At 50.0% G+C, this 16,086-nt stretch overlaps 1 protein-coding gene across 2 annotated transcripts in view; it reads left to right on the plus strand.

The window, feature by feature from the left end:
- NOC2L (NOC2 like nucleolar associated transcriptional repressor) overlaps nucleotides 1-16,086 on the plus strand; it is a 33,761-nt gene that overhangs the window by 5,527 nt on the left and 12,148 nt on the right. For both annotated transcript variants that reach the window (XM_048967875.1, XM_048967876.1), the window contains exons 10-15: nucleotides 590-778; nucleotides 2,277-2,416; nucleotides 5,154-5,265; nucleotides 10,911-11,024; nucleotides 11,179-11,280; nucleotides 15,247-15,390. In XM_048967875.1, coding sequence (XP_048823832.1) covers nucleotides 590-778; nucleotides 2,277-2,416; nucleotides 5,154-5,265; nucleotides 10,911-11,024; nucleotides 11,179-11,280; nucleotides 15,247-15,390 — 801 coding nt within the window. The remainder of the gene's footprint in view (nucleotides 1-589; nucleotides 779-2,276; nucleotides 2,417-5,153; nucleotides 5,266-10,910; nucleotides 11,025-11,178; nucleotides 11,281-15,246; nucleotides 15,391-16,086) is intronic.

Raw genomic sequence — 16,086 nt, forward strand, 5'->3', positions numbered from 1 at the left:
CAGCTTCCCTGAAGTCAGATGCAAAAACCTTAAGGCAGCAGCTTCATTGTGTGAACTACAACAGGTAATGGCACCCCCAGAAAAGTAACTGGGTGAAAATGTTAGGTTGAAGTGTGGTCTCTTGTTTGTTACTACTTAGCAGGCAGTGCAGTCTGTCTACAGGATAAATACTACTCCAAAACCCTGAGGGCTTTCTTCAAGCAGCTGTTTGGTGCTGCTGAGCTGCTCTCATCTTTCAGCTAATAGCTGAGGATCCCAAGTGTAGTTTGCTTTGTTACTGTTCTTGCAAAGAGAGCCTTGTTAACCACTGTGACCAGCTGCAGGCATGTGTGGCTCAAAGACATCCCTACAGTTCTGTCCTCTTTGTTTGGAGGAGCATGGCAATATTCAAGCTCTGTGCTGAACAACATAGAGGTGGGAAGATTCTCTTTCCTGGCTCTGTTGAGGAAGGAGCATGCTAAACCACCTTTGCTTATTCTTCTGAAGTGGCTGTTCTAACAGAAGGAATCCTATTAGGAAACACCAGGGGGTGGGAAAGGTTTTGTTCTGCCTTCAATGTGGTTTGTATCTCGTTCTCTTTCCCTGACAGCAAATGTACATTGCATTTGTGAAGAATTCAAGGTTTACCTCTCCCAATGTGCTGCCCATGATCAACTTCATGCAGCGCACGCTGGCAGAGATGTATGCCCTGGACACACACACCTCCTACCAGCATGCCTTCATCTACATCCGCCAGCTTGCCATTCATCTGCGCAGTGCAATGACCATAAAGAAGAAGGTGGGTGTCTGCCAGTGTGGAAGGAGTCCCCCCCCCCTGTGGGGCACGTGTGGAGAGAGGGAAATTACTGCAGCTGCTTGAGGCTTTTGGTGTCTCCTAATTCTCAGTACTTATCTGATCTGTTTCATAATGTGCCAGGGAATAGTTTTGCCAGAGGCTGGGTGCTTCACAGCTGTCTGTGAATTCTTTTCTGTGTTAGTTTAGAGCTTCAGTAATGAAGGAGAGAACAGACTGCTGCAGAGTGGAAGTCACTTCTCTCTCTGCAGCTTGCCAAGAGTTTGACAAGCTTTCCCTTTTTCTGTGTTGGATGTGCTGTTTTTCTTTGTGAAACTACAGTTTTGCTGTTGCAAAATCCCAGAGTAGAGGGGACCAGGAACGACCCTGATGTGTTCATCTTTCCACTGCTGTGCCCAAAGGTGCATCTGCCCCACTTATCTGCAGCTGGTATTGCCAATCTGTACTACTTATAGGGCATCACTGAACAAAGCAGCTCAGACCTCTTGGGAGCAGTCCTGATTTGGGCCACCTCCAGTCTGACCTAGCAAATCTGAGTCAGATTGCTAATCCTGGCTTTATTCTTGTTTAGCAAAACAGATCCCTGTAGATTAATGGCTGAGCTGCTCCCAAACATTGCAGGACTGGTAACCAGTTAAATCTCCTGGCTGTTCAGACATGGGGATAAATGAAGTCTGGGCTATATATTCTCTAATTGGATTGTGTTGGCTTCTTACACACTCAGTCTTGGCCCAGACAAGACTTAAATCCACTTGTTTTCACAGCTGGGGTGGGTTGTGGGAACTTTACGTGACATCAGCACAGCCAAAATGTACAAATCTCAGCAGTAAGCCAATTAATTTAAATTGAGTAGTGGGTGGTTATGGAAGGTGATTACAAGAGCAGGTTGTGCTGTACAAGAGAAGCTGAGAACAGGCCTTGGTACATCATAGTGAGCTGGGAGAGCTGTCATTTCCAGCTGCAGCCCAATCCCTGCCACAAGGTTTGGGCCAGTAGTTGCCATTAAGTATTTCTGCTCTTTCTCCAGTTCTTGCACACCTTGTTTCCATCACACGAAAGAGTGACCTGGGCTTTGGAAGTGTGTATGAAAGATGGGTTGGAGCTGAGGCTCCCTCGAAAGCATAATCTCTTCAGAAATGTAATGCTTTAGATTGTGGGAAGTGCATGACTCCTTGGAAAGAGTGTCCATAAGGGACTTGTTTAGTGTGACCCTAGAGAAGTTGCTTAAGCACAAGGCAGGTGTGGGTAGGGACTCACCCAGAGGTTCTTTAAAAGCTCTTGGATTTGAGCTGCTCAGCCAGCCTGAAGCTGCTGGTTGTGTGCCAGACACAGCACTGAATTTGCTGGGTGATGCATGAGCCACAGCTGGAGCTTTGGGTCTCTTTGGGCAAATTCTCTGTCCTCTTGGAGAATGCTGAGTAAAGGGCCTTGCAGAGAAACCAGAGTGATCTCTCAGGTCTTGATGTTGATTCCTTTTCTCCAGGAGAACTTCCAGTCTGTCTATAACTGGCAATATGTGCACTGCCTGTATTTCTGGTGTCGAGTTCTCAGCACGATTTATCCCAGCGAGGTCATGGAGCCATTGATCTATCCTCTGACACAAGTCATCATAGGCTGTATCAAGTAAGTCGTTTTTTTCTCTCTGCTGGCAGTGCTGCTCTCATCTGATACAGCAGAGCACTGACTGAGGGGTGTTACTGCTGTGTGATTTGGAGTTAACGTTGCTTTGTGAGGAACTGTGAGCTGCTTTTGATGGAAGCATTGTGAGCACGTGCCACAGAGGAATTAGAAGACTTCTGAAGGGGAATTCAGCACCTCTGTTTTCCCTAGCTAAGATCATGGGCTCAGGCATATGTAAAACCAGGTACTGTGCACGAAGGATTGGGCACAACTCCCAGTTGTACAGGGAGGAAATGTGCTTAACTGTCTTGCAGCAGAGAGTGCTAAACACAGAATCAAGTCTTCAGCTCTGTGAAGAACTGGGTTTCTGCGTGCATTTGTTGCTATCTGAAGTTCTAGGGGCACGCTTACTGTTTTTAGTGTGTCTCTGCTGAGGGGTTGGTTTTTTTTCCTAGTGGTTTGTGTGCTTAGATAGAAACTGCTGTTAATGGGCATTGAGGGAATTTCTGAATCTCTGGTGATCTCTGAAATCCTGTTAGCTCTGTAACCAGATTCTCAGCTTTAAAGCACCACCCGCCTGGTCTTGAAAAACTCCCAAGTGGTGATGAAGATAAGCAGATTTAAACGATCGTTAGAGCATGCATACATCCTTACCCCATCCCCCATGTGCACAGGCTGCTTCTCACTGCTGCTGCAGAGCTTTAGCTGTCCTGCAGACAATTCAAGGCAGTTTTTTGCCTGTCTGAGTGGATAAATCAGCTAGCTGGGGCCAAGGAAAGGTGAATGGGGTGAGCCTCAGCAAGAGCAGCAAATAATAAATAATGCTCCTGTCTGATGTACAGGGCTGGTTGGCATGGCATACAATTACCATCTGACAATGCTTGAAAGGTTTGGATGGATTTTGCAGTGGGGAAAATAGAAATGGATCCCAGGTTAACAAAGCCAGTGTCTGGGATGTACAGAGTAGATATGTTAGCATGTATGGGATGTACAGATAAGTGTGGATGGGAATGGCATGGCAGTGTGGGCTCCTGCCTGAGTCTGTACCCAGGAGCAGACTGCCTGTTCTTAGTTCTTGCTTAATTTCAGGCATTTCTGGAAGGCTCAGATAGGGGAATGGGGCTGCATGGTGTCATGCTGAGCAGGCTGCTTTGCACAGACAGTACGAGCTGTGCCCCTCTGTCACCCTGCTGCTCAGCTGTGCCATGGGTGGGAGGGCAGGAAGCTGGGCATGCAGCCTCCCCTGCACAACCTCTCATTGCCCTGCTGGCGTAGCCCTCTTGGGAGCACCAGGAAGGTGCTGGATAGCACTTGGAGGTGGAGATGCTCCTTCCCCAAGTGCCTGTAGGCCAGGAGGTGGCGCCTGGCTCCACTGAAAAGCAGTGAGTGGGGATGTCTGTCTGTCTGCAGGGCTGCATTGGCTCCTCTTGCTGCCCCTGGGGCTCAGGTGGGGAAAGCACCACTCCTCACAGGCTTTGTGCTCTAGGCAGGGACCAAAGCAGAATTAGAAACGTGATGGAAGCAAGATAATGAGGAGCAGGGAGTTGCTGCTAAAATGAAAATTAAATGCTTTCAAACTACATTTCAGAGTACATTTCAGAAGAACGTGTGAAGAGGCATGTGAGCAAGATGCTGATGCAGAGAGGAGTGCTGAATGGGGAAATGCTGGAGTTTGATGGCTTTTGCCTTAATGATGCTGAACAATGCTGCTTTGCTGCAGAAGCTCCTGGTTTTTTCTTCTTTTCCCCCCCCCCATTCTGGAAAGGTTTTTTTCTATCTTGTTCCTATCCCTAGCAGACAAGGTAGAAAGCCAAGCTGTAAACATGGTGCCCCTTCGTGGCTCACAGCTAAACAAATATTTGTGGTGCACTGAAGTTTTGCTTTCCATCCTGCTGGTGTGCTCAGAGGAGAGAAGGCTTGGAACCCCTGGGGTGACCCCTGGTCAGCTCTTCTTTGCAGAGCCAAAGCTGTGCTTTGTATTCCCTGTGCATCCAGCCAGCAGGAAGTTAAGCAGATTGGTGCATCGCAGAGCACTCTAAAATTAATGGTCTTGGTTTACAGTAAATCTATACATTTAACAGGTTTATCCCTCGATCAATTAATTCCTGAGAATGGCTTTCGTCATCTCCACTGGTGCCAGATCAGGGGTGCAAAGTAGATTTATTTCTATAATGGATCCAATGATAATTATTTCACTATAGTGGGGTTAGGGGGAGAAGGATGGAGGTGATTTATGGTTTCTGGTCAAGTGGTGTTGTTTTTTCTTTCCTGCTCCTGGGTTGCTCAGCAAGCTCTTCTTGGGTGGGGGGTGATGTACTGATCTATCAGATGTAAGGCTGTTGTTTGTTTTCCTTAATATAATTCCCAGACTTGTTAATGTAATGGTATCCATGTCTTCCAGGCTGAGGCAGTGCATGGTGGGAGGTTTCTGGAGTGGTAGGTTTGTGTCTGATGGGCACTGCATTGTCCTCTGCTGGCTTACATGGCATGGGGCAGCTCCTTCCCCATCAGAACCTGGCAACCTGGTGCTTGGGTTGCAGAAACTTGTTAGTATTACAGCTCCAGCACGTGTGAATTTCATTTCCCATTGTGGGATGGCTTCCACAGCTTGATTTGCTGTGTGATACTAAAGCTGTCCTCCTTTTCTAGTGTAGAAAGTGCTCCAGAACGTTGCTGAAGGCTGCAGATGCAGCTCCTGTATTAACATGACCTGATATCCTTTCCTCTTTCTGCTCTCTAGGCTGGTGCCCACAGCTCGTTTCTACCCTCTGCGCATGCACTGCATCCGTGCCCTCACACTGCTGTCAGAGAACACCAGGACCTTCATCCCAGTGTTGCCATTCATCCTGGAGGTTAGTTGGCTCCTGCTGATCTAGCAGAGGCTGATGCCTGTTGTCTCATGCAGTAACACCCCTGAGCTGTTACTCAATCCTGTTGATGGATCTTAGGAAGAGTTTCTCACAACCACTTACAGAGGAGAAAGAAAGGAAAAACTCCTCCTAAGAATGAAGAATTTATTTAGGAAAAGTATCCCATAAAGGCAGCCTGGCAAAACAACATGTTCAGTTGAATTCTTGGGGCTCTGTTTCTCTTAGGATCATGCCCCACGTATCAGGCTGCTGACATCTCTCCACGTAGATCTTGCTGTGGGGGCACAGAAGTAGTGCAGCCACGTTGCTTTGAAGAGGGGCCTTCGTGTGAGGGAACAGAGCAAGGTGAGGAACACAAAGCACCAGCAGGTCAGCATAAGGCAGGGCGTTCAACAAGAGTGAGGGAGGCTTCTATAATAAATGACCTGAGTCAGCCAGGCTCATTCCTAATCAAGTTCTGTTGAAGCAGAGGCTCTTGTGGTTTTGTGTTGTTGTAAACGTCCTTCACAAACCACATCCTCTGAGCCTGCGGGAGCCGGTGGTGTTTATAAATCTCCTCCTATCCCCCCTCCACTCTGCCCTGGCCCTGGCCTGTGTGGCTTTGCCATTCGCCTGCTTCCTTCCTCTTGTTCACACACATTTGAAATTCTGCCAGCCAGATTTAGTGATAGAGACATCTCTGCTCCGTGGTGGTGGAGCCTGGGGGGGGAGGATGATTCCTCTGCTGCTTATTTTTTTCTAAAGCTCTGAGAGATGCTGTTTTCCCCTTGAGGTTGCCTCCCCCCTCCTTGTTGTGTTCTGGCCCCAACACCTTGGCTGTAATCTGTGTCAGGCTCCAGCCAGATGTTACCACACTCAGTGCTGAGCTTCCTCCCTGCTTCCACGAGCCCCTGACCACATCCTACCCTGCTGTATGAGGCATTGCTTAGCCCAGCTTGTCCAGTCCTTGGTGACATAGGAGCAGGGGAAATGTCTGCATGCGTGTTGGGTGTGTTGCTCACATACTTTTGCATTCCTTTAACTTCAACTTGGAGTGTTAACCTCAAACCTCGCAGCAGCTACCAGCCTTTCCCTTCTTCCTGCCCATCTCCTGCAAGGGATCCCTCAAACACCCTGAGGAATTCCTAGTAGCTGCTCCCTTTGCCCTTCTGTTTCTTCCCAACTCCTCTAGCAGAGGTCCCTGAATGCTCTTGCAAATCCTGCTTTAGGAGCTGTACTGCAGCTTTGCAGGTGAGATGGCAGGAGCAGCAGCACACAGAGGAGAATTGAAGTGCCTGAAGTCCAAGGTGTCTGGCACTGCTGAGAGGAGAAACCATGTGCTGATGCCCAACTTAGTGCTTTACAATCAGCCTTTTCATACTAGCAAATCTACCCTCTTTGTAGAAGGAACTTCTTCCTTATGTCCAATTGAAATCTTGCCTTAGTTTGAAAGTTTCCCCTTGTCCTGCCTCAGCAGACCCTGCTAAAGGGTCTGTCCCTTCTTATAGCCCCCTTTTAGCCATGGAGAGGCTCCTCTCAGCTCTCCCTACAGCCTTCCCTTCTCCAGGCTGCACAGCTCTCAGCCTGCCCTCCCTGGGAGATGTTCCATCCCTGGGATCATTTTCGTGGCTCTCCTCTGGATGCACTCCTGCAGGTCCATGTCTCCTGTACTGAGAACTCTACATCTGGACACAGTACTCCAGGTGATGTCTCACCAGTGTAGCAGAGGTACAGGATCACCTCCTTCACCCTGCTGGCCATGCTGCTTTTGATGCAGCCCAGAATGTGGTTGGCATTCTGGGCATTGAGGGCACATTGCTGGCTTACGTCCAGCTGCCAATACCCCCCAAGTCATTTGCAGCAGGGCTGTGCTCTATCCTTACATCCCCCAGCTGGTGCTCATAGCAGGGATTGCTGTGGCCAGCGTGCAGACCTTGCACTTGGATTTGTTGAAGCTGATCTGTGCTTTCAATGGGAGGGGCATAGCTTCCCCAGTTCCCACCTTCCAAATCTTCTGCTCCAGGGCTGGGCTTTGTGTTAAGTAGTCACTAGTGAAGACTGGGGGGTGGAGTTATTCAATAACTTTAAATTGGCATGCCAAGCCTGCCTGTGGGGAGATTTCCACCTTGTTTATCCACACCTGCCTTCCAGCAGATGAGCCACCAGTTCTCCTTCCAGTCAGCCTTCTCCTTGTCTGTTGTTCCCAGCTGCCTGTTTTGCTCACTAAGGGGGGAGTATGCCCTCCAAGACTTCTTTTTCCAGTTGATGTACCAGTAGAAGCCTTTCTTGCTCTTCTTCGTACCCCTTGCCAAGTTTAATTTCAGTTGAGCCTTGGTCTTCCTGACCCCAACTCTATTCAGCCCAGCAGCATCCCCATACTCCTCCCAGGTTACCTGGCCCTGCTTGCAATGCCTGTGCATTTTCCTCTCACTCTCCAGGTTGAGACAAGGAATCGTGGAGACATCGTGATCTCATCATGAGACATAGGAATCTAATCAGTGCTGGTATTTTAAGCAGGAACAGACTTGAGGGGCATGGCTGGGGTCAGGGAGCAGATCGAAGCCTTCCCATGCTCCATTTGATGTGAAAGGCAGCAGACTGCCTGGTCTGTTGCTGCAGCTGAATCCAAATGTGGTCAAGGAATGGCTCTGGACTTTGTGGCCCTGTTTTGTCTGCATCTGGAGCCACTTGTTTTTTTTTTTTTTGAGAAGGCTTTGTATAGCCTTAAAGTGGATTCTGAAAAGCTCTCTGTAAAGAGGGACTGTGTAACTGTTTCCCTTCCCCCTCACTGTCAAGGAAAAGCAGCCCTTGCTGCCTCTTGTCTCAGCCCTGTCGCTGCTGTGCTGTCAGGAGACAGCAGATGGAATGTTTGTGCAATTCCCATAGGCACAGGAATTCCCCAAGCCCCTGCCAATAGAAATAAGAACTGTCTGCTTGATGCATCGTGACAAGGGCTGATGCTCCCCAGCACGGACATCCAGCGCTGTGTCCTCTTTGGCTCTACTTTTCAGGATGGAGTAAAAGAAATTGCTGAAATTGCCTCTCAGGCAAGAGGAGATGGCTCAAGAGAGTGTAAAGCAGGCAGGCTTTTATTTTTGTGGTGTTCCTCCCCTCGAAGGGCCTGTGAGATCCCTGGCTTTTAATATTTTCTTCAGCACTTCAATTATTTTGTGACAGGCGTTAGTTTCTGCAGCAGGAGAACTGGTGGCTCATCTGCTGGAAGGCAGGTGTGGATAAACAAGGTGGAAATCTCCCCACAGGCAGGCTTGGCATGCCAATTTAAAATTAGCTTCCCTGTGGAGGGATTGGGAAAGAGGTTAACCCTGAGAAGCTTAGGAAGGTGAGAGTTTTTCACTTTGACACTTAAATGGCTTGAGTTCTGTTTTGGATGTGCTGCTTGCTTTGGAGAAGGGGCTTGAAGTCCAACATGTGGGTGGTGGATAGAGGATGCAAAGATTGTGGTTGGAGCTTAGTGCTGGACAATGTTAAACACTTAAGCACTGGTTTTGTGCAAGATCTGGACTCTGCATCCTTTACACAGAGGAGAAATGAGATCTTTAGACTCACCAGGCTGAACTGCTGCACCCACTGCATATACATTCTCATTCCTCATTTGCACCATCCTCCTCCCTGCACCACTGCACTGCAGCTTTTAAGTTGTGGATCACAACTCCTCGTGTGTCAGAAGTTGTTAGAGTGAAATGGTATCTGCCCAATCTAATGGACTCAAATAATGAGACAGTTGGCTTGGTGGAGAGCAAGGGTGGTTTATTTTCACTTTATCAAATCAAGGTATTGGATACCATCTCTCATAGCTTCCTCCCAGACAAGCTGGTGAATCGTGGACCAGATAAGTGAATGAGGGGTACTGAAAGCAGTCTCTATATTTGGAGATACTCAGAAGCTGCCTGGAGCTGGTTCTTGGAGGCCTACTTTGGAGCAGATGACCTGCAGGAGACATTTCTCATCTCAACCTTTGTGTGACTGAAGAAGTGAAGACTTTTCTCGATGGCACCTAGTGACAGGATGAGATGCAATAGGTGCAAAATGCAAAACAGGGAATTAATATGTGCATCTAAAAAAAAGAAAAGGCAGCTCGTTTGAGCTGGAGCAGCTTAGCTGGGTGCTTTGGGTATGGAGGGAGGGTGGTAGAGCAGCTGGAGGGGAGCTGCAGGCAGGTCCTGCTGTGCTCAGCATCCCTGCTGTGTGCTGGCCTGGGGCAGCCTGCCTGGGGCTGATCAAAGCCCTGCCAGGGGGTTTCTGCTACAGCCTGAGAGAAAGAAACGAGGATGGGGTAATAAAGTGGATGTGCTGGGGGTGCAGCCTTGGTTCTCTGGTTTTCTGTCAGCTCAGGCTGTATTTCTGCACGCGCTGCCTCTCTAGAAACTGATCATGAGATTGCCCTAAATCCATCTCCTTCCTACCTGTGTTGCCCTGTCCGTTCCTCTGTCTGCTGATGCTCATCACATGGGTCAGATCATTGGCTTCTGCCATCTTCTGGCCCTCTCATCCATCATTATCCCCTTTCTACCATGCCACAGGATCCTTCGACATCAGTTATCCTTCCATTCTGGTCCCTAGCTGAGCTGTTCTATACAATCCTAAGCTGGGAACCATGTTTTTCCCCCCCTTCCTATGTTTCCTGAGAGACTCCCTGGTGCCTCTGGTTGCATTCCCCTGCTTGCATCGTGGCATGTAGGCAGCTCACAGGCTTGGTGCCTTTTGCTTTAATGCATCTGACCTTAGGGATCAATACTATTGTTTTGGCCAAAGAAATAACCGTGCATAACGAGGTTTATAGCATCGATTCTCTAGGCTAGGGCTCTTTGTTTTCACAAGCCACCAAGCTTGTCCCTCCCTTCCAAATAACCTGGATTGACAAATAAAATATATATTAAAAAAAATCAATAGTTGCCTCCATGCTTTTCTGGCCTGGGGGCATCAGTGTGACCTGACCACCCTCCTTTCTTTCCCACCTTGCCCTTCAGCAGTCTGTGTGCTGTATTGCCACATTCCTGGCTGGTTGGGGTCTGATGATGGATGCCTTGCTGCTGCATTGGGAGAATAGGAATTATTTCCTCCCCCAGAGTGAGATTTAAGTTTGTTGAGGATTCTAGAGCCTGAGTGCCTTGGAGGCAGGGATGTGAGGTTGTGCATAGGTGCTCAAAGATGCAGGTGGGCAGAATGTGTGCTGTGTCAGCCCCCCTCATAGGCTGTCATCTGCTGTGCAGATGTTTGCCAGTTGTTGACTGGCTTTTCAAAATGAGAATCCATTACTAATGAGCCTCCCTTGGTTGCCCCTTCTAATCCCCTCATGGGGGCCTTTGAGAACGTGCCCTAATCAACTGGCTTTTGTAGTTCTTAGCATCTTTCTCCTGAGGTCTGCCCCTGCCAGGCTGGGAAAGGGCACATTTGAACTGCTGCTCATTGCAGAAACCTTTTGGTCCTTGTCATGGGGCTTCAAGCAGCACAGCACACAGGCTCCCAAACTGTCCCTTGCTGGGACGTGTAAAGAAGGCCAGTACTCAGACGAGGCAATCAGCATTTCTGTTCGCCTTCTCAGCTCTGCTGTTGACTGCATGATCTCAGCAGGACTGTGGTGCGTTTTGGGATGTGATCATCTTTAGTCTCCTTTTCTTCTGTTGTAGATTTTCCAACAAGTGGACTTCAACAAGAGGCCGGGACGTATGAGTGCTAAACCTATAAACTTTGCAGTGATCTTGAAGCTTTCAAATGCCAACCTGCAGGAGAAAGCCTTCCGAGTAAGTGGAACCTCAGCTGCTCACAGTGCCCACCCTTAGAAACACGATCAAAAGTTGCCCCTGGCAGTGTGTTTTGTGATCACATCCCATAGGTTAGAGACTCATTTCCCAGGCTGGTTCCTCTCTGATATCTATTTCTGCATTCCCTACCCAGGATGGACTCATTGACCAGCTCTATGACCTGATTCTTGAGTATCTTCATTGTCAAGCCCACAGCATTGGATTCCCAGAGCTGGTCCTCCCTACTGTCATTCAGGTAAGGTGTAAGGTATCTCTTGGTCACACCAGGACTGTGAACAGAGTGGGACGAAGTCTTTTAACCTGACAATAAGTGTGAGCAGAGAGCTGCTCACCTCTTCCTAATCATCGTTTTTGGGGAACTCTGGGGAGAATGAAGGCATCACATGTAAAACAAGGCTGAAGGTGGGTGAAAAGGGCTTTAGAATGAATCACGCATCTGGAACACGAAGAGGGATGAGGTGCTATGTGATCCCTGTGGTGATGCATTTCTGACTGGTGAACACGATTCTTAATTGGTTCAGAATTGCCCAAATTGCTGTGTTACCTCACCGTAGTACCTGTGCTCTCAGAGCTCACACTGCCTGCCTATGACCTCCACCATGTGCTCTCCAACGATCCCCAAATCCCAAATTCGTCCTTGCAAAAAGCCACAGTTCCCATTTCTGTCCCTCTTCCTCGCAGCACTGCTGCAAAGTTCTCTCCTTTCCCTCTGCCACAGCTGCTCTTCCTCACCACTGACGTTTACATAATTCATTGTCTGTAATAAAACTGCCTCGTAGGGCTGTGCGTCTGGGTGTATTGTGCATAATCCTCCCCTAACACCTTGCTAGCTGGGTGGCTTTGGTTTAGAATGAGCTGCGACCTCTGCTTTGAGCAGCGAAATTGCTCAGTGCAAACATGTTGGAACTTGGAACTCGTCCCCTCCTTTCCTCTCCTTCCTCTCTATTTTTAACTCCTGAGTGGCAGGTGTCATGCTGGCTTGGCAGGGGGCTCTGTGGGGACACACACCTCTCCTCGATGCCACGAGCCAGCGTCTCTGCACACGTTGTCAGTGCGGTGCCTCCGGCTGACGTGGGAGCAGCATCTCAGCTGAGTCCCCGTGCTACAGATCCCCTTGTTTCTGCTCTGTGCAGCAGGCTGGCAGCTGCCAGGCACATGCCTTTGGCTGGGTCCCGCCGCCTGGCACGGGCACTGCCTGGCTGGCAGCCTGCTGCTGCGGTTAATGGGAGCTGACAGGAGCTCTGGGCTCCAAGAGCAGCTCCTCCACTCGCTTATCAGCAGTGAACAAAGCCCTCTCCTCTCAGTCAGCAGCTGCTGGGGGCAGCAGGGCTGTCGGAGCCGGAATGAGGAGCGGCTGACAGCCCTCTGGCACTCAGAGCCCCGTGGCTTCCAAATGCGCCCTGAGACCAGGCTGTGTTTCTGCAGAGAATTAATGCTATTGGATTCCTATTTGGCTGCCGCTAACCACAGCCTCGTGGCGTCTGCTGGGCCAGGGTGCTGAGGTTAGCTTCCCAAAATCTTGGAGAGCCTTCGGGAAAATGTGTGGGGGGAAGGCTTTTCCCCTGGAACGGTTCCAGTTAACTATAAAAATCCATCTGTCCCATCCTTCCCCCTGCAATGAGCTCACGCTGCTCAGCGCCGTGCTGCAGGGGCTGGCTTCCAGCTGGCCACGGCCGCAGCAGCTCTGGGAGAAGCGGGGCTGAGCTGCCTTCAGCCTGAACTTGGGAAGCCTGCAAGGCAGGAAGCAGCGGGCAGATCAAAGGGGAGTAGAGGCAGTGAGGAGGGAGGCAGCTCAAAGGCTGCTGTTTTCTAGCCAGCCAGCCAGCTGGGCTGACTCCTGGGCAGTCATTGCTTCCATAGGCTGGCTCCCTTCCGTAGGGTCCTATGTGGGCTGGGCAGGATTTGCAGAAGGGGAGGAGGTCCTGGTGACCCTACCAGCCTCATGCTCACCCTCTGCTCCCCAGTGAATGCTCCCTGTGCTCTGAGTGGGGGGTCAGGGTGGTTTTGGGTTCCCTGGCACACACAGGCCCAGCTGCTTCAATCATTCATAGCTCCCTGTGTTGTTTGCTGTAAAAGGAGCTGAGGTTTTGCCATGGTCTCTGCTGGTCTAAGGCATCGGTGTTTAAGGCTGGCAGTTGAACAGAATCAATCCCACTGATCACAGCGAGGAACCGACCGGGGATGTTAACGGCATAGACACATACAGGCACACACATATGTTCTAATTGCTTTTATTCTGGAAAGCAGTGGTCGCTGTGTTTGGCAGAGGGGAAGAAAAGGCATTCGGAGAGTCCCTTTTTTTCCATCTTCTTTTGCCCTCTTGGTTGCTCCCTGCCTCTTCACACAGAGCTGAGATCTCATTACCTCCCGTTAATATCCGTGGCAGATAGCAGTGGGGCTGTGAGGGATTGCCGGGGTCAGGGAGAGGAGGGGGAGAGGAGAAATGAAGCATACAGCTGTGAGAGTGAGCATAGACAGCACCAACCTGCCCAGATAGAGCCTGAGATTTTGCAGGATTTCAGGTGACACTTCTGCAGCGAAAGAAAAATGATAATGTATGTGGCAGCGGATGAAATGGATCTGGGGCTGCAGCTGCGGGGATCAAGTGAGATAAATGGAATGACAAATGCATCTCTCGGTGGAGATAAATATGCAGCGCCTCTAAAAAATAAATATTTTAGAAAGGATGGGTGAGGAGAGGCCAGGCTTGACCAGCAGCAGCATTTTGCTGCTGGTTTCTTTGTACTTGCTTGATGGGCTCTTTGCTTTGTGGAAAGGGAGGAAGGTGTTCGTGTTAACTCCCATTTGTCTGAGCTGGATGAGCACTGACAGGTGGGGATAAAGGACGAGAGGAGCCCTGCTGCTCCGTGATGGAGAGCATCCTGCAGGATTACACCCAGCAGAGCACGGTGCCCTGACAGAGGGGCACGTTTCATACCAACCCACTTGGCGTGTAGGCTTGGCAGGAGGGATGTGTACCCCTCCTTTGCCCATCTCTCTCTGTTGAGGCAGAGCTTTTGAAGCCATAGTTAGAGGAGGCAGCACCGTGTTTGCTGACTTAGAAACCCGTTATCTCAATCCTGATAGCATCTGCAGGTCCTGGTGAGATGAAGGCCCTGTTGGGTCTCCTTCTCTATGTCAAATGCCTGGTGTGTGTGTGGCTCTAGCAAGGAGCCTGCTCCTGCCCTCCATGTAGCTGTCCTGGGGCTGGTAAAAACTTCTAGCACACAGCATGCTGAGCTGGAATTCAAGCTATGGGTCAATCTGGAGACCTGCATGTCTCCTGGCATCAAGAGCATCCGCTGCAGCCTCACCGTTCAGCTTGGAGGTGTCAGGGCTGTGCATGGTGGTTGGTACTGGTGGGAAGAAGAGGGGCTTGCTTGGGGACGTGGGTACTGAGATAGACAATAACACAAAAACAGGCTCAGTGTGCAGTGAAATAGTCTCACTGAGAGCAGCAGTGTGTTTCCTGCACACAGAGAGAGCAAGAGCTGACTTTCTGCAAGTGGGATGGTCTGGCTGGCAGCAGTAGGGTTTGTGGTTTCCTGGCAGACTGGCTCTTGTCCCAACCATCCCACCTAAGCCCTTGGGTCTGAAAAGAAAGGAGTATCTAGGCACAGCAATGTGGGTTGTCCACAACAGAGTCATTGTGTAAAGCTTTGTGTGGTGGCTGTGTGGGTTTGTGACCTTGAAAAATAGGAGGTGCCAGTCAGAGCTGGGTCAGTAGTTCAGACACCAAGCCAACTTCACCCCACATGACCCTGCAGATGGCCATCTGGCATGACCTGCAGCTCTAGCAGCCCCACGCTTCTCACTGAGCTGTGCTGAAGACCCATTCTGCAGAAATTTCCAGTATCCAGTATCTTCTCAATCTCTGCCTTCAATCCCAGCCTGCAGTCTCAAGCCACAGCCCTTGCTATTCCCTTCCCAATAGCTGTTGCCTTGACCCACAGGCGCCTTCTCCCATCCTAGCTGTAGCTTCTCTGTGCTTTGGGCCACCTTGCATCCACTGTTGCTTCTTCTCTCTGTGCATTTGTCCACGGTCCCCCTTATTTCTGCCTAAGCACAGACCTGATACTTGCACTGCAACAGCATCTAGCAGCACCCCATGCTGCCACTGAGATGGGAGATGTCTTCTTGCTGAGGGACTCTGGAAACGATTACATTGCTTTCATTCTTCCTCTCCTTTCCCTCTTCCCAGCTCAAATCTTTCCTGAAGGAATGCAAGATTGCCAACTACTGCAAGCCTATCCGGCAGCTCCTGGAGAAACTGCAGGAAAATTCTGCCTACATCGCCAGCAGGCGTCAGAAAGCCACCTTCGGTGTGGCCAGCAGGGAGTCTGTGGTGAGTCTGCTGCTTCCATTTGGGCTTCCTGGAAAGACAGTCAGGCTCCGGCTGCTGGGGCCGAGGGGGTGGCAGCGGGGGGAAGGGAGGAGGAGCAGATCATGGAATGGGAGCGTGGGGTCGGGCAGACGCTCGCAAACAACTGAGCTCGGCTGGGCTCTGATGGTGGAGCTGGCAAAGCTCTGCAACCGAGAGACTCATGGAAAATACAGCCCATAAATTACAGCCTTGTGTTGTTTGTAATACGCACGAGTGTGGAAGAGCCTTGCTTTGCTGGGGCAATACCCTTTGCTGGGAAGTTTCTTGCTTTTCGTTGTCTGCTCCCAGTACATAGGTGGCAGTTTTTATCTAAGGTGAAGGGGAGGGATTCTGCCTCTCTGTAGGTTTCCTCCCAGCCTGCAGAGAGCTGCCTCCAGCAGCACAGAACAGCTGACACATGACAGTTCAGACTCCTGAGGCAAACCTTTCCTCGTGGAAACGGGATGATGGAATCAGTAAAGTTGTGAGCTGTAAGAACCACAATCAAGCATACTGCTCTCGAGGGACACTGGTGCTGTCTTGTGTCTGCTGTCCCTCCTGCTGATAAGATGCTGATCACAATTGATGCCTAGAAAAGCTACACTGGCCCTGGGTGATGTGTGGGGTCTGTCAGTTGAACCTGAGAGTAATTCTGCCTTAGTGCTGAGGTGGAGGAGA

This window comes from Lagopus muta, chromosome 21 (assembly GCF_023343835.1).
Source record: "Lagopus muta isolate bLagMut1 chromosome 21, bLagMut1 primary, whole genome shotgun sequence".
Lineage (NCBI taxonomy): Eukaryota > Metazoa > Chordata > Aves > Galliformes > Phasianidae > Lagopus > Lagopus muta.